At 43.5% G+C, this 21,343-nt stretch overlaps 1 protein-coding gene across 6 annotated transcripts in view; it reads left to right on the top strand.

The window, feature by feature from the left end:
- The window catches only part of NTRK3 (neurotrophic receptor tyrosine kinase 3), a gene marked incomplete at its 3' end in the record, with an annotated part of 361,952 nt that overhangs the window by 283,311 nt on the left and 57,298 nt on the right, over positions 1-21,343 (top strand). For all 6 annotated transcript variants that reach the window (XM_080914000.1, XM_080913999.1, XM_080913997.1 and 3 more), the window contains one exon: positions 14,329-14,459. In XM_080914000.1, the coding sequence (XP_080770126.1) occupies positions 14,329-14,459 (131 nt within the window). The remainder of the gene's footprint in view (positions 1-14,328; positions 14,460-21,343) is intronic.

Raw genomic sequence — 21,343 nt, 5'->3', positions numbered from 1 at the left:
GTTATATTACTTGTGTTTCCTAAACCCTTTTGCCAAAGTCGTGACCTGAAGTAACCAGATAGTTATGTATGTCCAAAAATCTCAGACATGGAAAAGTTAGACAGGAGGAGATCCTGTGGAATTAAAGTAACGCATATTTGTGGGAACTGGCCAGATATATCGGGCCACGCAAACTGCTACACTCTCTGCTGAAAAAGAAAATGGGTAACAAGCTGGTGTGAGGAAATTTGTCTGCCATGTTTTTTCATTACAGTTAGTGGGACCAAGAGGGCTGGGTAAAGTATGCTGTGGCTCAGGGTTGGCCTCTCTAAGTGTTGGCAGGAGAGGGTCACATCAACAGTTCAGGTCATGGTTCCTGTCTGAATTCTGGAAAAGTTTTATGGAATTCTTCAAATCTTTCATGTAATGTCAATAAAGATTGACACTAGAAGAAAAGCACACACACAAACACACACACACATACACATGAACACATACAAATACACACAAACACACACACAAATGCACACAGATGGAGGAAGGAAAGGGAGGAAGAGAGAAGGAGGGAGGGAAAGAGAGGAAGAGAGGGAGAGAGATGGGAGGAAGGAGAGGGAGAGATATGGGAGGAGGGAGGAGGAGTGGAACAGAGAACTTACAGAAAGCAGTAAATTTAAGGCCAGGCGTGGACTAATAACTCACATGGAGGTAGGCAAGGAGGCTGGGAAGTGCTCATTCTCGGAGTGGAGAAAGTTGAATGGGCTATGCTGGACATGGTCACAGTGCATCTGAGAAGTTAGACTGGAGCAGTCAAGGACACTTCTCAGGGGATGGAGGCCCACCTCCAGAGTGTGAGAGCAGGTTTTTTTGTTAGGGTTTCTGAAGTTGTGGCCTCATAGACAAAACCTTAATTCCTTGGGGGACTGGTTAAGAGTATTCAGAATTACTAGTCAGAGATAGCTGGTTGGTAGTGACACATGTCCAGAGGGGTTATTATAGTAGGCTCTTGACCTTTAACTTCTGGAACCTTCTAGAGGCCTTTTAAAACTATGATATGGATACTGTTCAGAGCCTAAATTTCTCTGTGCCACTCCATTTCTTTTAGAGCCAAGAAAACTATACGAGAATGTTTTCTGATCCAAGCATCATTCATATAAGTGTATGCTAGTGACCAGCCGGTGCCAGAGAGGATAAAGCCTAGTGAACTTTAATAGATTGAATTTAAGAGAGGAGAGAAAGAGAGAGAGGAGAGAGGAGAGAGAAAGAGAGAGAGAGAGAGAGAGAGAGAGAGAGAGAGAGAGAGAGAGACAGAGAGAGACAGAGAGAGACAGAGATATAGAGAGACACAGACAGAGAGACAGAGAAAGAGACAGAGAGAGAGAGACAGAGACAGAGAGAGTAAATCAGTCCTTATGTCAGGTAGGATCACAAAAAATTCATGAATTTCTGTTTGTGCATGCATATGTGTGTGTGTGTGTGTGTGTGTGTGTGTGTGTGTGTGTATGTGTGTGTTTGGTAGAATTATGGATGTGGGGGGTTCAAGAGACAGGCCAGAAACTCATCCACTCATCCACCAGTATGTTTAACATCTGGTGTGGAGAAACCTTTGGAAATCATCTCAGAGGATGTAGTGGGAAAACACCTGGCAAAGCAAATGGTTTCAACAGGGAGAAGCAGGGATCCAGCACAGGGAGGCCGTGCGGAACGAATCTGCTGCAAGCTCAGGCTGCCTATGCCCGGGATCTGTGCAAGGAGACCTACAGGCTCTGTTCTTTGACCTTGTTCCTGTCATAGAACTGGATCAAAAGAACAGGGGCTAGATCATCAGTCTTAGGGTGAGTCGAGGAGGGAGTGAGGAGGCAAGGGGTGCTTAGCTGAAGCCTTAGGGTGGGTTTGGGGTGTGGGGTAGGAAGTGGAAACATCTTCTTTGGACGGGTCCCAGCATAGCCTCCCTGGGCTCCCTCATGGCCTCTACAGCCTGGATCCTGGCCTTGGGGCTTCCAGCAGAGCCTGATAGAAAGAATGTCCAAGCCTTGAAGCTGTTTGAAGGAGTCTTGGCTAATAGTGAAGGAGTGTGTGCAGAGTGAACCTGTGGAGGCAAAGAGCACTTTGTCCTGGTGGGCTGAAGACAGCCTCCATTGGGGCTGAACCAAGTTGGAAAAAAAGGGGTAGCTGTCAGCCTCTGGGGCGAGAGAGAATGTGAGGATTAGCAGGTGAGATGCACAACTACAACCTCTCCACGCACTTGGGGAAAGACGGGAAGATCAGATCTAGATGACTCAAACTACTAGACCGTAGCCCTGCTCAGCCAGCATGGCTGTGCCCTAAGAGATGACAACTGCATGTGCACTTTTAAATCTTCTTCCAAGGAGAAGAAAGATGGATCTTTGTCCAAAAGTGAGTAAGGATTAAGGATCCTGTGTGGACATGTTCATTTGTACAGAAAATTTCCTTTCCTTAACTTCCCCTGTTCTGTAACCTCTAAAATTGTAAAACTGCCAAGCAAAGTCACCAAGGTCTCTAAAATGACGTCCCCTGGTCCTCACTGGATGACCTGCTTTCACTTCTTTGTTTTGTGTATAAAATATTCCTTCCATGGAGTTCAGAGTTCAGGGGAAGAGCAAAAGTGGACTGCTTTCTTTAGCCTTGGAAGTTTCTTCTGGAAAGTGGTCAGCGGATGTCATAAGGTGTATACCTGTGTCCATCAGTGGTCTGGACTCCCATCCCTCCCAAAGACTTGAGTAAATTTGCAGCAGAATTGAATATCATCTTGACTGAGGCGATTCCTTCTCTAGTTACAGAGCAATGATGTTGGAGTTTCTTTGTTTCAGCTACCCCCAAGTTGATCTTACATAAGGAAGACAAACTAGACAGGCATGAGTTTCCAACACCTCACTTTGTGTTATAGATAGACATTCCGGAGATGGCAGAAGGATCTGTTTTTCCAGAAGAAAGAAAATCAAGAGATGAATCAGGAGGAAAATGTCATATTAGGAGAAGGAGTGGATGTTTGCTACTAGAAGCAAGGGTGAGCCCCCCCCACCCACAGATGGAGAATTGTGTGGGTCACCAGTCACCAGGAATGGCCAGACGTGGAACTTGTGCACCTATTCCTGCTTTGTGTGAAGTGCAATAAGAAAGTGGTTTAGAGATTTTTGGTTCAGGATATCTGAGTTTTGAAATAGGAAATTAAGATCAGCAATTAAAAACTGTACCGTATTAGGCATGGCAGCGATCAGCTGCGACCTCAAATCTCAGAAAGTAGAATCAGGGGGAGCTTGACTTTCATGGCCACCTGGACTGCAAAAAGAGAACAAAGCCTAAAGAACCAGAAATAATTTTAAACTTTAAATTGAAAAGAAAAACTAGTTCAAAGGAGGTGATGCTGTAGAGTAAGTTCTGTCAAGCACCTCTGGGTCCCCACAGTGTGAGCACCTTTTGAAAAAAAAAATCTCATTTAAAGATACCTCAACTTTGTGTAGTGGAAGCAGTCATGTTATAATTACCTCTACGGGAAGGGACTGAGACTGAAAGAGATGTCATCATCAGGGAGGACCATAAAAAGTCCAGGCAGAGTAGAAGTGAGAAGAGCAAACTGTTCTATTTTCTCACTCAGTTTGTTTCAGGTTCACCACTGTGTACACAGCATCATTGACTTCTCATGGAAATTCCTTGAGATGGGGATTTGCTTAATGTTGCCCACGAAAAGATTTAGGCTAGGGACTGGTTTTAGTGAATCACTATATAGTGGATACACTGTCTAGTGCATTTCTATTCAATGCTACCCCATCCCAAAGACCAGTTCTCCCCTGCTTCCCTTACTCTAATGCAATGTTCTTCCCTGTTCCTTCTCCACCCTGTTCCTTTGGTGTTTTGTCTCAGGATATATTGCTGCCTAGATATATAAACTTTATACCATCATTTCATTTCCTTTCTAGGAGGACTCCATATCTTCCCACATCCAAGGGTGTTAATAGCTATCACAAGCAATGGTAGATCCCATGAATATATGTTGTGGTCTTCTGATCTGATGTTCAGTTTGTCCTGACCCCAACATTTCTTATTTGTAAATCAAGGCTTCCATGTGCTCAGCAGTTTAGATCTTTGCCAGGAATTCTGGAGCAGGAAGAAATGACTACAAAATAATTTTGCTCCGTGATTGTATGTGAGGATTCTGCCTCACTGGAAAGACTTTGGAGGTGGAGTTTCCTGCCTTAGAAGCAGGTAAAACTGAAGCAGCATATCTGGCCATCTTCCGGAGTAAAGGAACCTATGGGATGATGGCAGAATGACATACATTCCTTGTATGGGCATTCTGAATGAGGGCTTGCCATCTTATTGGAAAGGAGCTATCCAAGCTAGGACAGGGGGTGGGGAGGATATGAGGATCTGGGCAAGTTGTTGGAGAAAGATTCCTAGCTAGAGCCTGAGATTCATCTTTCAGCACCTAGCTTCTCAATTCCAGATGGCTTTCCTTGGGGACTTTCCTCACTCTTTCCTCTTGGCTCCAGCAGCCACTGCTTAATGAGAGCCAGAGGCGTTCTCACCACAAGAAGGGTCAGCACGCCACACAGACCAGGAAGTGGGCATGAAAAGACAGGTGTGGCATGGTTATGAAGGTGATGGCAGGAGCCACAGTCTCAGTGGATGTCTGTACGCATACAAGTAGAGTTCAGAGGACAGCACCTGGGAACAGGGACACATCTGAACTTCAGTTTCCCTTGCTGAATTTGTGTCAGGAGACGTGAGCTGGAATTTGCCCCAGAACAGACCGTCCTTTCTCTGATCCTCTCTCTTTGCTGAGTCCAGAAACAGCAGAGTGTCTTGTGTATTTATTCATTTTGGTTGGAACACATTGTCTTTGTGTCCTATACTGCCACATGTAGTTTCTGGGTGTACATGTGCCCCGGGGCATGACCTATGTTCCCTGCTTCTCAGCAGAGCAGACCACAGAGACTCTTTGTTTGGAAGTCTGAGGTGTCCGAGATGAAGGGTTCAAATGTGATGCTCACACCTGTCTTGGTTCAACAGAATCTTTATTCTTCAGGCAGACCTTGGTCGGAGTCAGGGCATAAATAAGTCTGCTCTTTGGGACTTGCTGGATCTCTTCCAGTCTTCATTCATTCCTTCTAACTACTCCCCCCAACTTCTCTTCCTTGTTTCTCCTTACATCCATGCTTCAAATGGGACTTTAATTTATTCATTTTCTCATCAGTTATTTAGTGAGTTTCATGTGTATATTGGGCACCATGCTAGGCTTAACTGATGGCCCCCAGGAACATTGACAACTTTTGCCTTGAATGCTTTAGGCATACTTTGCTAAAGCTTCCGACTACAAAGTTGTGAAGGAAGCCCAGATCTCTGGAACAGACACTGGGATAGGCTCTAGGCTGACAGCAGGAAGATATGAATTCTTAGATAAGCAGGACTATGTTGCCTCCATTACCCTCAGATAGCAACAACAGACAGTACTGAGGTTCAGTGGCACCATAACCCTTTCTATATCATTGCTATCTCATTTGGTTAGCCATTTTAAAGATTCCACAGACTTCTCTTAGTTTAGACCTTTACAACTGTGTTCTGCTAAGGTCCTTGCCATTGCCCCAGGTGATCTTAGTTGGTTAGCAGAAACTATCCGGGGACTGCCTTATAAAAGTTATTTGAACTCTCCATACTATGACCCCATGACGGCCCATAAGGAGATGCCTGAATTAGTTGCAGACCATAACATAAAGTCTGTCATTAGCCAGAGAGATGCTCATATATAAGACCACACATGGCATCTACAGGTTCCAGGAAAGACACAACCAGAGGGCTAGAAGAAGGGTGTGGGCAGCAGAAGTACCTTCCATGATAAAGACAAAGGTCCTGGCAGAATATTGCCCCTTTGTGATTTAGTTATGGCCCTCTTTTGTCTGCCACTTCAAAAACTCACAGTCGGAGCTCTGAGAATGTTATTTTTTCTGTTTAAGGACATTCCATTTCATGTGTAATTAAATGTGTGGAAGTGAATTAATGTTTTCTTCTGAGCCTTTTTGGCAGCCTGAGACCCTAGGGTCTGGTTAGTGCAAAGAAAACACACACTTCCCAGAGATACTCCCTTCCTCTCCCTCTTCTCTTGTCTGTTCTCTCCTGTCAAGAACCTCCCAAGTCCTTCAAATACATAGTAGCCCTGTGCTGTGGCACATCTCTGACTAATGGCAGACTTTACGCTACTGTCTTCATGGACAATGATGGGGTCATAGCATGGAGAGCTGTTAAAATAACAACCTTTACAAGGTTGTCCCTGGATGGTTTCCACTCTCAGAGTAAGACAGATCCCCTGGAACATCCGCTCCTCGGTGGAGCCCTGAACTTGGGACTTCAGGTGGTAGGAAGAGAGCTGGCAGTGACTGTGTCCCTTTGTCTCTATGGACACCACTGCTCCTTTCTATGGAGTGATGCCAACTCAGGGCACAGAGCTTCTCTGCAGAGGTGAGGGGACCTGCCAAGGCTGAAGGATGCTCGCACATTCTGCCCTTTCTCCGTGGGTTTGTTATCTATGGTTTCAGTTGCAGTCTAAAATGATAAATATTTGTCTTGCCTCTCTCGATATATCACCCTGGCTAACCCTTATCACCGTGTGTTATTCTAATTATTATGTCATTAGTGGCTGTCAATCTCTTATTGTATCTCGTGTATGGATTAGACTTAACCATAGCTGTGCTTGTATAGGAAAAAGCCAGCTCCACAGTTCCACAGGGGCTCTTGCAATTTATTCTTTGCGGAAAGGGGGCAGTACTGTACCAGACTTTGCAATTTGACAGACCACCTCTGATAGCTGAGGGGTCTTGGGCAAGCCTCAGCTCCCTCTTCTGGAGTACCAGAAGAGCAACAGGCTGTATTTCACTTTAGAGAGAGCTTTGAAAAAGGAATATGAAGGTGCATGCAAGTACTTACTTAGTCTGCCTTGGATAGTTGTTTTTATTATTAATAAGGGAATAAGAAATATCTCAAAGTTAAAAGAGGCAAACACATAGTAAAATAGGGTCCATGAGACAAATATCCAAGAGTCCTTGGCAATGACTCCAGGAACCAGTTGGGAACTGAGTATTAAAATAGACCAACCCTTATGGCTGCACTGGGGCTGGAAGCTGTTTCTGAGCCTCTTATCAGAAGTAGATTGTGAATATGTTTCTAAGAACAACAATGAGTGTCACCTAAGGTCCTCTGCATGTGAACTGAGGAGCTTGCTCATTTTGGGGCACTGAGTGTGCAGCTGCTCTACATGCAGTGGTCAGAATTATCATAACTTAGATTTGCTGATAGTGGTAATCTCGTATAATCTCCACTGATAAATATCCATCTTGAGGAGGTGGCTGTCTCCGCTTTCTGATGTCTTCATTCCATTGTCTGGCCAACATCCTCCCACAAACTATTTTTGACTCCGATAGAGAGGAGGCTAAATGTTGTGGTGGCAGAGACTGAGGCAGACTGGCGGTGACCCTGAGTCAATGCCTGCCCACCCCAGAGCAACCTCAGGCAATTTTCTTTTCAGAGACAATTATCCTTCCTTCAATTCCTTCCCAAGCCACTGCTTTGTTTGCACATAGGCTAAGCTTTTAGAATGCAGACCTTACAGAAAGAGACGGATAGCACTTGTCAAATGTCAATTATAGTTCATGTGCTTCCTACTGACTCCATCACCCAAAGAAACTTTTTATATGTGTCTCTGTATGTACATACATATGGAGGTTGAAAATCAACATTGGGTGCCATTCTTCAGGTACCACCCATCTTTGGAGACAATTTCTTATTGGCTTGGAACTCCCTGGTTTGGCTAGGCTGGCTCACTAGCAAGCCCCAGGGTCCACCTGCCTCAACCTCCCCAGCCTTGGGAAGTACAAGTGTGGACTCCCATAGCCATCTTTCTTCAGATAAGTTCTGGGGATGAAGCTCAGGCCTTGGGCTTGTGAGGTAAGCATTTTAATGACTGAGCAATCTTATCAGGCCTATAATCTAAATACTTAAGTCGCCTTTCTTAATTGTTCTTCCAAGTTACTATCTGTGGGCCGGTTTACAGATTAGGAGCTCAAGGCTTGGAGAGAGAACACAGCTAGGAAGTATCAGGGCCAGAATTCCAGTATAGACCTGTCTATCTTTTTGTTTGTTTGTTTTTTAACTAAAATCTTTTCTCTTTGAGTAGTAGGATGATTTTAGTGGATTTTGACCATTCTTTACCCCTGGACTACAAGGTTGAACAGTTTCTGGCTCCCCTTTCTTTGTGTACAAAGAAGGATATTGATGTCAGTCTCTGTGGGTCCAGCCACATATGATCATCCAGAGTCAGTAGCTGTGTGAATCGCTGTAAGAGTTTCAGAAATGTCTCTCTCAATATTGTCAACTCCTAGCCTCGCATGAGGCAGCTCCGAGAAACAGATACAGACCCAGCCAACACACTAGCCTCTCAGGGAAGTGAGTGCTTGAGGCCAAGCTTGCTGTAGATCTGGAAGGCCTTGCTGGAGTGAGTCTCACACATGTGGTACTGTGACTTGGGTCTGTATCGCAGAGGAAGGATTCTGGAAGCAGTAACTGGAATGCAGGGTCCATTTGTGTAGGATTAATCATTTGTCCTATGGGAACCAGAGGATCTACAGGTGGCCTCTTCTGGTGGAATCTCATCAGAGGCTCTCTGGTAAAGAGGAATTTGAGATGAACCTTGGCCAAAGGTTCTAGAAACCTTTTTCATTTCCCGAGAACCCTTTCTGTTAAATACCACTCATATTCTCTCAGTAGCCCTTTCCTCATTGGACTTGGGACACTTCCCCAGTTCTCCACCTACACATTTTTCTTTTCCCCTCTTCTTCTTCCAGAACTGAAAATCCTGAGCTTCCCAGCCCAGATGCTGCCTGTCCACACAGCTAAGGAAACTGATAGATACTCTGTTCTCTTAGGAGAAGCCAGCACCTTTTGCTTGTGGGTTGTTTGGATGGGTTCACCAGTAATGGCCCTGAACCTCATGATGGGAAGTAAAAATAAGCAAAGAAGGGGCTCAAGTAGACATGTGGACATAAAAAATGAAACAGTTCACTCCAAGCCAGTCCTTCGAGGTCCCTCAATTCTATATTCTCCCCCATCTGTACATTTCCCAGAGCTTGGTGGGTTCTGAAAGGCCTCTCAGGGACGCTCCTGCTCTTCCCATTGGGACAGTGCTGTAACAGAAGCCCAGGAGGAGCAATGCAGGAGAATTAGGGATGGTTAACATTTGGACAGGACCATCTTTGTGACTATAGATGAAGGAGCACGAAAGGAAGAGTTGCTTGATGGAGAAGAAGTTACACAGGCTTGCAAATCCACACATAGAATGACTTTTCTTGGCCATGGTTGTCTCTGGATTTTGAGGGGTATCACAAGCTTTCATTTTATCTGTGAAAGAAGTCTATTGGTGGGCCCTTATGGGAATGAGGGCTGTACATATCATAGGACGCCACATGCACGTTCCCTTTGCTGTACTCCTCTGTTGGAAAGTTCAGGAAAAGAAGTAGCTGAGACTGAGTTTTGGAGTCCAGCCTTCTTGGTGCACGGACATGTTCACATGGAAGGGATTTATGTCATGCATTTGGCTTTTATTCAGTGTTTCTCTGCCAAAGTTTCTCAGTCACCTTGTGGGGACTCTTGTCACCACAGTTGGGGTTGTATTGTTTACTGTAGGACTTTGGATGGGATGGAGTCTGCTTTTATTTCTGGCTCCTTCTCCTTTTCCTAGCTCTTACCACTCAACCAGGGACAAACACATGTATTGATCTTAAATGCCCTATACTGAGATGACAAGAGGATGAGACAAGGGGACTTTATTCTGAGCCACTGGGTATTTCCATGTCCCTAAAAATGATTCATTTGCATGTTTTGGCAAACCACTTTGCTTCTAGCCTGATTTTTCCATGTTCCTGGGAAGAGGAGAGTGATTTCTCACATGTACTCACCTGAAGCCTCTATGGCTCAAAGACAGAAGATGCCATGCTCACACAGGAAGAGTGCAGAAGATGCCAGACTCAACGCAGAGACGGGTGGAAAGACATTCCTGTCTGAAACTCCCAATTGGAGCTTCAGACTCTTTCAAAGCCCTGAACTCTTACTGCCTAGGAAGGGAGAGGGGAGTGGAATTTCAGATATGACCCAGGCATAGCAGCTGCAGAGAGGAATCCAGTTCTTTCTGAAGACTCTCAAGTCTCGTTTTGTACTGAGTGTTTCTGAGACTGGGAAGGAGAGGTAGCTCAGAGCTGGGCTTAGGGACCAGTGAAAATTTGAAATGTTGCTTTGCTTTGTGCACAGGTTTCTCAAACACAAGAAAGCCAGAGAGGCTTCATCTCCAGGGCATAAAAGGCCACTTGAATCTCTTCACACAGTTGACTCAGCTTAAGCCATATAGATTGCAAGGTCAAGAGGGGCTTAGAAGTAAATCCAAGACCCGTGACCTTCTCCCGGTTTTCTGAGGCATGAGTTACCTGTTGGTAGGTTTGGTGTTTCTTCAGTCCATTCTGTAGAGGTATCTAAGGTATCAGCTACCCAACTCCTCATTTCACAAAACATCCTGTTCTAGTGGTTCTCAAAGTGTGCTTCCTGGCTCAGCAATATCAACATCATCTGGGAACATAGAGATGCTCATTCTCAAGTGTGACGACGGACCCACTGGGTGGTAATCTCTGGGCTAGGAACCCAGAAACCTGTTTTTTAACAAACTCTCTGGATGATTTTGTGCAACCTGCTCACTGGCCAGTCAGAAAGAGGGCACGACTGGGATCTGAGGCAGAGTCAGCTTTTTCTCATGTGCCTGGTTTCTCGGGCATATCTTCCAGTTCTGGACTTCATGCTGATCTCAGCACCTGGGGGAGACATGGCTTGGCTTTCATTTCTCCTTCTTTTAAAATAATACCAGTCACGAGGAAAATGGTATTTTACTATATTTACAATTTGGAGTAGGTTTATTGCATCACTTTCCTGGGGAGAGATGGGAGAACAAACATATGTTCACCCAAGATAGGGTACCGATAACATACCAGGGCCAACTTGGCCAACAAACAGATATTAGAGTTACAGGAATATGAATGACTCAAATCCAGCTGCATCACCAAAAATTTCTACCTCAGTATGAGTCATAGCTGTGTGAGAGAAGTTCTTTCTCAACCTACTGCATGCTATACATGCTAGTACCTTCCAAGAGCAGGTGCCAAGGAAGGATGACATGTGGCCAAGATGGAGACATGGAGGGGAGATGGGCTGAAATCTCCGATGAGTGCCTAATACTAGCCCCACCTCTTCTACAAGGACACAGTGATTAGGGTGATCTCTACCCCTCTCTCTCTGTGTACGTGTGTGTACATGCATACATACATGTACACATATGAATGTGTGTGTATGCATGTTCATGCCACCACAGTGTATATGTAGAAATCAGTGGATATCCTTTGTGTTGGTCCTTGCCTTCTACTTTGTTTGAGAGCAGGGGCTTATTTTGCTACTGTATTTGCCAGAATAACTGGCTCACAGGCTTCCAAATACTTTCTTTTTGCCTCCAATCTTATCACAGGAACTATAAGATTACATAAACAGCTCCTGTGACTGGCTTTTCCTAGGGACCCAAACTCAGTTCCGTCTACTTGCACAGCAAGTGCCTTACTGGACCATCTCCGTAGCCCAAAAGGCTGACATTGTGAGTCACTGTCACTGTGATTTCAAGAACACAAGGTCATGTGTTTCACAGAAAACAGAGTTCCACAGTACAAATGTTTATAGATCTGTACATCCAGCTGTAGGATATGGGATATTTTATAGATGAGGAATCCGAGGTCTAGTTCCAGGCTGGAGAACTGTCTTATCAGGCTACAACTTCACTCCCTGGTCTTGCCAGGTCATTCACCTTGAGGGACACCATGTGTCCTCACTAGCCACCTGGGAATGACTAGGCAGTGCTGAGCAGATGACTTCCCAATAGAGGCCCAGACATCCCATTTTCTACCAGTGATACTTTTCAGCCTTACCCTGAAGGCCAAAAACACACCATTCTTCAGAGGCTATAAGACAGAGACAGGGTTGCCAAACAAGGAAAATACATTGAATAGCTGAACTATCTCTCCGGCTGAGGAAATAATTTTTATCCATGAATATGAAGGTTGCCTACAAGAAGGAAAAGGAGGCAGGTCACCATAGACCCTGTGAGATATTGAACTCTGATAGGAAAAGAAAAATAGTACCCAAGTCTACCAAGCCACTAGGCTCAGCTTTCAAGCCATGCTCCTCTGTCCTTGTCACATGGCTCTTCACTGTGGGAACAGTCTGCTATGGTTCTTTCACGTTCAGCTTTCGCTGCATGACAAGCTCATTTGAGAGGACCTTCTTTGCTGGCTGGGCAACATGCTTCATAATGTCCATACAGGTATTTAATGGGCCTCTGCCTACTGAACATTTCATGTGAAGGTCGGTGAGTAACCCCCATCTGACTCCTTTCTTCACCAGCACCCTGACTGTAGAGTTTCTTGGTAGCGTTCTTTCCAAAGAGGTGGGACGGCTGAGGTCACAGCTTTGCTCTTTCCTGGCAGACACGCTTTAATTAGGTTACTAAATTAGCAAAGACACTGGCAGCTCTTCTGTTTGCACAGACCCCAGGTCTGAGGCTGTCTTTGAACTTGTCATCTCTGATCTCATTGGTTTGCTTTCTCTCAAAGGAGCAGTGCTGGGATTTTCCTGGCATAATTTAACTACCCATGAGTGTTTTCTATCCCAAACAGGGTACTATTGTGCCATTATATGTGTGTACATATGTATGTATGTGTAAGAATGTGCACATGATGTGTGTGTATGTACATATGTATGTATGTATATCCATAAGTGTGTGTGAGAACATGTTTGTGTGTGTGTGTGTATGTACATGTGTGTATATTGGGTGTATTTGTGTGCATGTATATACATGTATGCATGTATCTGTATGTGCATGTGTGTATATTGGGTGTTTTTGTATGCATGTGTATGCATGTGTGTATATGTGTGTGTGCATGTGTATGCACATATATGTGTTTGAATGTATATGTATGAGTTTGCATGTGTATGTGTATATATGAGGATGTATGTGGTATGTACATATGTATATATGTGTTGCAATATCCTTTTCAAATTGCCAATTTATTGCAATGTCCTTTTCAACCCAAATAAACTCATTCAATAAAAACACAACTCAGTAATTAGGAAAACAAGCTGTGTGTTTATTTTTTATTTTATCACTACACTTTCTATTCCCCTCCTAGGAGATCCCTTATCACTTGCTGTTAGCCATCTTCCTGTTCCTCTTCCTCCTCCCTCTCCTCCTCTGACTCCTCCTCTTCCATTTCCTGCTCTTTTTCCCACTTCCTCATTCTGTCCAATTATGTATTGGCTTAACATAAATCTATATATATGAGTATTTGTATATATAATATATATGTGTGTGTTTATGTGTGTGTACATTTGTATGCTTGTGCATGTGTATGGTATGTGTGTACATGTGTATGCATATGTGTGTCATGTGTATCTGTGCATATGTGCATGTGCCTGTGTATTTGTGTGGCTGTGTGTGTATGTGTTTGTAGGTGCATGTGCTTGTATTTGTGTCTATATGTGTGCATATTCATTTGTATGCTTGTGGATGTGTGTGTATGTGTGTGAGAGTGTTTGCACGTTTTTTGTGTGTGTTTATTGACTACATGTCTCTAAGTCTCTCCCAGATTAAGACAGCCCATTAAACTGGAATATCTCATTTCATCACAGGGCTTCGGTGAGGGTGGCATTACTGCAATCCCCATTTAATAAGTGAGGAAATTAAGGCTCTCAGATTAAATTATTTTCCCAAACTGGGGGAAATGGGCAGGATTGTCATGGAGTCACTATTCAAATCTGATTCTCAACTCCTCCTTGGCAAAGTTGGGGTATAAAGAGCTACCAGCAGCTAGCTGGCCTCACTTGAAGACTTGCTGTAGATGTTGGTTTTCAGGCCCACAGAATCAGAATCTACGTCTTGCCAGGATGCTTCCATTCATGTGCAGCGTCATGGAACATGTCCCTATTTGGTGACATCACTGATTCAAGTTCTGTCCCGATTACAAACTACCATTAACTCTGGCCTTCATCTGAGACAGATAAGGTGTAGAGTGTTCAGAAACTAGTCTGGCACAGAGATGAGATCTCAGTTTGTGTTTGACTTTGTTTAAAAAGCCATGACAATCTCTGTGCCCAAACTGGGATATTAACATTTGGCTCTTCTGGTTGTGCACCCAGTAGTACCTTAAATTTTTGCCGACCCGAAGGCGCCAGAATTTGACTGTCTCATTTGTGATACTTCTACAGATGTTCAGCACATCAAGAGAAGAGACATTGTGTTGAAGAGGGAACTTGGTGAAGGAGCCTTTGGAAAGGTCTTCCTGGCTGAGTGCTACAATCTAAGCCCCACCAAAGACAAAATGCTTGTGGCAGTAAAGGTAAATCCTGGGGTACATGGGCAATTAGAACAGAGTTGGTGGTGGTCAAATGAGGTGGCGGGCCATTAAGAGGGTGATGTTAAACAAGTTTCACACTCCATTAAAGATCCTTTGTCAGTGCAGCTTCCAATAGTCTGAACATGACTGGTTTTAGAAATCAATAACTGCAGTATGTAATGGGGGCATGTCTGGTGACAAGTTCTGTCTGGTGACAAAAGTGTTCTGACTAAATGTGTAGCTTTAGATCATTTTCTTCAATAACTTGTGGATGTGTTGTCAGCCTAAACAGGCTTTTGACATCATCTCAGGAACAGAGATGGATAAAGGGGGCTGTCCGATGAGTCAGAAGGGCCCATTTCAAAGGTACTAGACATCCCAGGGAACAGGAGGAGATAGGGTTGTGGTGGTCACACAGTTATCACCTGGAACTGGTGAGTGAAGTTGGGATACATTCTAAAATGTCTTCTATGTCATTTGAGCTCAGATCCCAAGAGCACATGTAGGTGGTTACCGCAGTTGCAGGAAGGCCTTTCACAACACGCCATACTGTGAGCCAGTGAGGCTCCAGGAAGGTTGGCAACTGGGAAAGTATGGAAGAAGCTTGGTTCCCATCAGTTGTTTCCCCACCTCCCGCTACCCTGTTCCAACAGAAAGTCTTCTCTCTGCACATCAGTGCTCAACACAACTTGACATATTCACAGCACAAATGTCAGATGGACTTACTAAGGTCTGGAACCAAACTATGGAGTCAGGAGAATGGAGTGGCCTCCTTTCTTGCACCAGAATATTCCGTGACCTTTGTGGAATTTGCATGATGTTCTCAAAAGTCAAATGCCCTTGTTGGTGGGGATGAAAGGCATTGCCACTGAGGAGGACACTTATTGGGACCTCAGAATAAGCTTATTTTTAATACTGAATGGCTGGATGGAAACTCCATCATCAGTTTATGAATCCTGGACTTTTGGGTCTCTGTATTCATGGTCGTGGGCATCTATCTGTAAGTTGTCTCTGCCCATGTAGGGTGAACCATTTGGGTAGATACAGGTGGTATAGTTTAGGGTACCACCTGGCCTGGGCATCAGAGTGAGAGAACTTGAATATAAATCTTAAAGTCCTCCACTGATCAACTACATGACCTTGAGGAGAACTTAGCTGAGCTTAAGTGTTCCACTCTGGACTATAAGGGTGATAATATCTTCTCAAGAATACTGATGAATTGGTAAAAGCTCAATAAAGAAAAGTAGTGGTTTAATGTCTGCATTTATTTCCAATGCTGATAACACTGATGTATTTAGGCACATCATATATGACCCACTGAGCTTTTATTCATTATATATAAAACTTACCACTTTAACCCCCAAAGGACCAGAGACGAAATCTAATTACTTAAGTGAAAACTACTGCCTCATCTCTCAACCCGTGCAGTGGGAAAGAAACACGGACATCACGTGAACCAGCTAAGAGCAGCTGTTTCCCAAGATAGATATTTACAAAAATAGACATAGATAGCCAATCTTTGTTTTGAAAACCAGTACCTAGAATATTGCTCTGTAAAAGGCTAATGATAATTGTTATTGTACATTCTTGGAATGAAGTTGAGTGTCTTGGACAAGGCTTGTGGAAGGTTTCTGATTTTATCCTTAACCTTAGTGTCTGCCCTGCTCTGTTATGTTTAATGAGAAGGGTGGCACTTATGTATTGGCTGCCCCAGTGTCTGTCTGGGAAGTGGTAAAGAAACCAGTTTGGGAATTTGCAGCAGGAGCTAAAACAATGACTGAGAACCACAGGTCTCAGTCAGATCTGCAGAGGGTCTGGCACAGAGAGGCACTTGCCATGATGTGTGATGCAGAAAAAAAAAAAATGTGTTTCTGATTGCACCCTTTCCGAAGAGTCTCCTCCCCATGGGCCTGGGAAACGCACAAGATAAGTGCTCCGGAATTTGACACCATTTGTCAAGCAGTGGAGCTGCCTAGCCCAGCCTGCAGAATTCCATCTTCTCCAAGACCACCCAGGGATGAGAGTTCCTTGCTCTTGTCCTTTCTGGATTCTTTTCCTTTTGCAAGCTTTGCTCTTCACTCTGTTCTCCTTTTGATGCAAGTTAATTCTGTATTTCTGGAGGGCACTGGCAAGCATATCCCAAGATTAGCTTTCCTCAAAATTGGGTGTGAGTTTTCAATCTATGGTGAATTTTTTTTTTTTTTTTTTGCCCAGCAGTTGATATGATAGGAACAAAGGTGTGGCAGGCACAGTCTCCTTTTTCCCCTTTGGTGCTTGGTGCTTGTAGCCTGCTGAAGGGCCAAGACAAGCACCTGCCAAGCCAGAGCATAATTTGTGTATAAGCAAGACTTTAAACTCCAGATGCTCTTAGACATGCAGTGAAACAACTTCTCAATAGCCATTATAATTACAAATATATTAAGACAGAGCTATTGTTAGTAGCACAGGGATATAATCCTAGTACTCAAGAGACTGACTCAGGAAGATCATGAGTTTGATGCTAGCCTGGGATACATAGTGAGAATCTGCTTGGAAAAACTACAGTAAATACATAGATATATTATATATAGCTATAGATACATAGGTAAAATATGCCTAGATATAGATAGATAAATGGATAAATTATCATATCCCAGCTAAGCAGTATGCTAAAGAGCAATGACTGTCTTCTTGGTTATCTCATAGTTGACAGAGAGCTATGGCTTAATGCTCCTACCTTCTAGCTTAAAAGAGAACTGAATCACATCCAGTAGCCTAGGGAAAGGTCAAAATCCTAAAGTCAAAGTTAAATTTCTACTAAATGTGTTTTCTTTCAACCATCAGATGTCAGGGATTACATGTAATCATCTCCTACTTTCAAATTGGTGATGTCCGTTTACAAAGTCATTTAATCACCAGTCCACTTACACAGCACTGGCACTCAGGCAAAACTCTTGCTTGGAAGGTGGGAGACACTTTTTATTACGCATATAGAATCTGCTCCCTTCCATTTACCCTCTCTCTGTCATTCTGTGTTCTGTCCAGAGTTACCCTGAAGGCTCTTCCAGTACGTGAGACATCCCTACGCGATAACATGTTTGATAAGGCCCAGCCTGATCTCAGACTTAGGGTGATCCTCCTACCTCTGCCTTCTTAGTGTCAGGATTATAGGCATCTGTTACCATGACTAACATAAATCTATATTGATCATACACTTGTGTGTATGTGTGCATGTATGTATGCGTAGTACTTGTGTGGTGGTCATCAGAGTACAATTTTCAGGAGTTGATTATCTTCTGCCACAGGAGTCCAAGGAATTCAACTCATATCTTGATGACAAGCGCCTTTTCCCTCTGAACCATCTTGCTGGCTTATGCATTGTTTTGTAAGAAACAATTATTTCTTCTTCTTTTTTTTCTGGAAATGTCCTTATTTCAAAATAAATATGGGCCTGGTCTGCAGGAATTCATATTCTTGTTTTGACAGTTTTCACAACTTGAATTTTGCATGATATTTCTTTTAATACATCTGAGTCTCAGCATTTGGATTTCTCTGGAATTGGAGGGTTGTTTTGATCTGTGTGGAATGCTCATGACATCCAGTTATGGAGATTTAAATTGGAGCAAGAACTGAAAGCATTTGTGCAACAATCTGAAGACAGAATCTCAGGGTTTGGGGAGTGGTTTATATATTGTATTTATCATTTCCTAAGTTTAATAAGGATCTTTTAACTTCAGCACTTTTAACAGAGTGGGATAATTTGCTGTTGGTAAGCTGTTGATTTCTTTACATAGTGTTTAGCAACCTTTTCTTGGTCTCTGTCCAGTAGATGCCAACTCCCACTGTAACAGCAAAAATGCTGTTGACATTGTCTAGGGATCTGAGTAAAGCCCAGAGAGCACAGTCAGCATTGGTTAATACAAGTTCAGTAGAGAACTCAAGGATTTCCAGGTTTCTGGGGAGAGCTGGTTAGTAAGAGAGGCGGTCTTATTTTCAGAGAGAAGTGCACTCATTGGTCATTTTAATGGTCATCCCTGAAAATGTACAAAAAAAGTAACATTATATGAACTCAATAAGTTGTATTTGGAAATATGTGTTCATATGTATACTTGTACATTCATCCATCCATCCATCCATCCATCCATCCATCCATCCATCCATCTATCCATTCATCTATCTATTCATTCATTCACACATGTATTCGATAACAGTTGATAAAAAAAAAAAAAAAAGAGGCCATGAATTTGAAAGAGAGTGAAGGGAGAAATCCTGTAATTAAAATACAATCTCAAATATAAAAAGAGAAGAAAAACAAAACAGAAACTCACCAAAAGTAGTGATCTTTAAAACTATCCCAGTGTTTCTAAAATACTCCACTAATATTTGACTATTTTGTTTAGAATTGACTTGCCCTTTATTTGAGGAAGAATGTGCAATAGTCTTGGCAATATTAAGTAGCCATAGGCAACATGGTAAATTATTGGGAGAGCTAGATCCACGTTCCTCATGGGCTCTCTGATGCTTTTCTTTCATACTTGGAAAAGAGAACTTTTTAAATCTCCAACTTTTAATGTTTTCTCATTTTTACGAATGATTTTTCTTCCACTGCTAGTTAGTTTTGAGTCATTGATGTGTTTAATATCTTCACAAGATTTTCATCCTGGGGTCTAAGGAGACTGCCTGATTCCCACTCATATTTAATTGTGCTTTTTATAAAGTTCCATTACACCAAGTGATCAGACTTAACTCTCAGAAGTATCTTTGTAGGTGATCAGCACCAAGGGTTCAGGGTCCCCTGACCTGAGCCAACAAACTAGTTATACTCGACAGCTCTGTTGAAGGCCTTTATGACCATTTGATCTTCCTAAAATGAAAGGGTCCAGGGTTACAGAAATGCCAGTAAGATCAAAGTATAATAAATGGGAGGGTGCATGGACTTGGGGAGGAAAAGTAGAAGGAGACAAGCAGAGCTGATGTCTTGTGTCTATGACTGTTCAGAAATTGGGATTTCATGCTTAAGTTAATGGGAAGCCAGTGACATACAAGAGAGGGGCATCTGTTCTTGTAGTGATAACCCATTTTTCTCCTGTGAATCTCACCGAGGAAAAATGGCAGCAGGCACTGAGGGACTACAATAAAAAATGATTTTCCCGGTTATAATAGGTCAGTTGTATGTGAGTGCATGTGAGTAAATGCCTGCACACCCAGGAGTGTGCATATTCCTGTGTGCATGATAAAATGAATTGTAAGCCATCTTCTCCCCACTAGACAAAGGGCAAGTGGAAGGCAGCAGCTGGTTAAAATGAAGATGTTAAATCCCTGGGAAGGCAATGGGCTGCTAAGCACATTTGTTTCTGACTCATCTGTCTTGGTGAGCAGCCCAACTGAACCCCATCTCCAGGGCTGAAGTTCTCACAAGAGCTGGCTCATGGGGAAGCCAAGACCAGGAGGGAAATGTCCTCTACATTTTGAAGAGAAAGGAGGAAGACGGGGAGTTAGCTTCTAGTTCTTTTTGGCCATGCTTGCTATTCAAAAGGACCTAGCCAGGAAAGTCCCCAAATTCAGGTTACATGACAAGACCTTCTTTCCTGTGCCAACAGTTGGTGGCTATGATAAACATCAAGTCCATCCCATGCCACTTCATGGTGACCCATTTTGCAGTTGCCCAGCAACCAAGGAAGTATTGAATATAGAATCCTATGAGTGGGGCCAGAGAACTTTTGGCCCAGTTTCCCTCCCCATTATTCTCCTGTCAGCCCTGTCCCAATTGCATTAAGCTCTGTGGGCTGTGGCCACTGACAGTTCTGGTCCAGAGTTGCTACATCCCTCACTTTGGCAGTTCCGTAGGAGCTTCAGGTTTGACCCACCAGCTGGAGAGCCCAGTGTGAAGGAAGAGGGAAGGGGTGTGGATGCCCTGGAAACAGCAGCTGCATTGTGCCTGTCTCTTAAGAGGAACTCTGTCTGCCCTGTGGTTCAGGGTGCCTCCCTGAGGGACAAACACTGACTGCTACTGCTCAAGGGCTGAGAGCAGAAATATCCCATGGCAGAAACTGATGTCAGGGCTGTGGGAGAGGATGATTTAAGGAGATGGAGGGAGGCCATTTGGCTGCCCCCAAATCTGATCTACTTTTCTCTCTTATAAATCCAATGCCCACATAAATCTTCATACTCTCTCATCCCACCCATGCTGGGTTCCTCTGGTTTTTTCTCTCTCATTCCTCATGAAAATAAATGATTCACACTCAGTCACCTTATGCCCATGTTTTATCCCATGTAGCTCAGGACTTTGGCAGGGAGGTGGGCCACCTGGAAAGGTTGTTTTTCCTCATAACACTTTGGGTGACAAGCGTTTGTTCAGGCAGCTGGTAGCCATTGGAAATTTTCCTTTATTCTTAGGTATCTCTCTCCTCAGAGCTAAAGTGATCATCACATTGGGTCATAGGTCTTGGGAGCTAGAGCCATAGCTCAGTTGGCAGGCTTCCTACCTATCATGCACAGAGCCATGGGTTCAATCCTCAGCAATGCATAAAACAAATCATGGCAGAACATGATATTAAATCTTAGGGCTTTGGAGGTGGAAACAGGAATTCAGGGTCATTCTTAGCTGTAGCATAAAACTGTGTCAAAAACTAAAAAGAATTAGGTCTGGTAAAAATCACCACTGGGCTGGGAAAACAAACCTCACTTTATTATGATCTTTGGCTTTTCTACCTGGATATCTTTACTGGAGGGAGCTGTTCTGATGTCAGCCCAAACTCTTCCAAGTTCAGTTGGTTACATGTGTACATCCCTTCACTCTTCTGTCTGCTATTCCCTGGGGGACTTGTCTATTAAAAAGTTCATCCAACAAGTTGATTCAAGTATATGGGGTGGGGTGAAAAGTATTCTGGATTCTAGACCCAACCCAT

Source organism: Micromys minutus (genome assembly GCF_963924665.1).
Source record: "Micromys minutus genome assembly, chromosome: 3".
Classification (NCBI taxonomy): domain Eukaryota; kingdom Metazoa; phylum Chordata; class Mammalia; order Rodentia; family Muridae; genus Micromys; species Micromys minutus.
The sequence above is the reverse complement of the archived record's forward strand: the minus strand, read 5'-3'. Positions and strand labels throughout refer to the sequence as shown.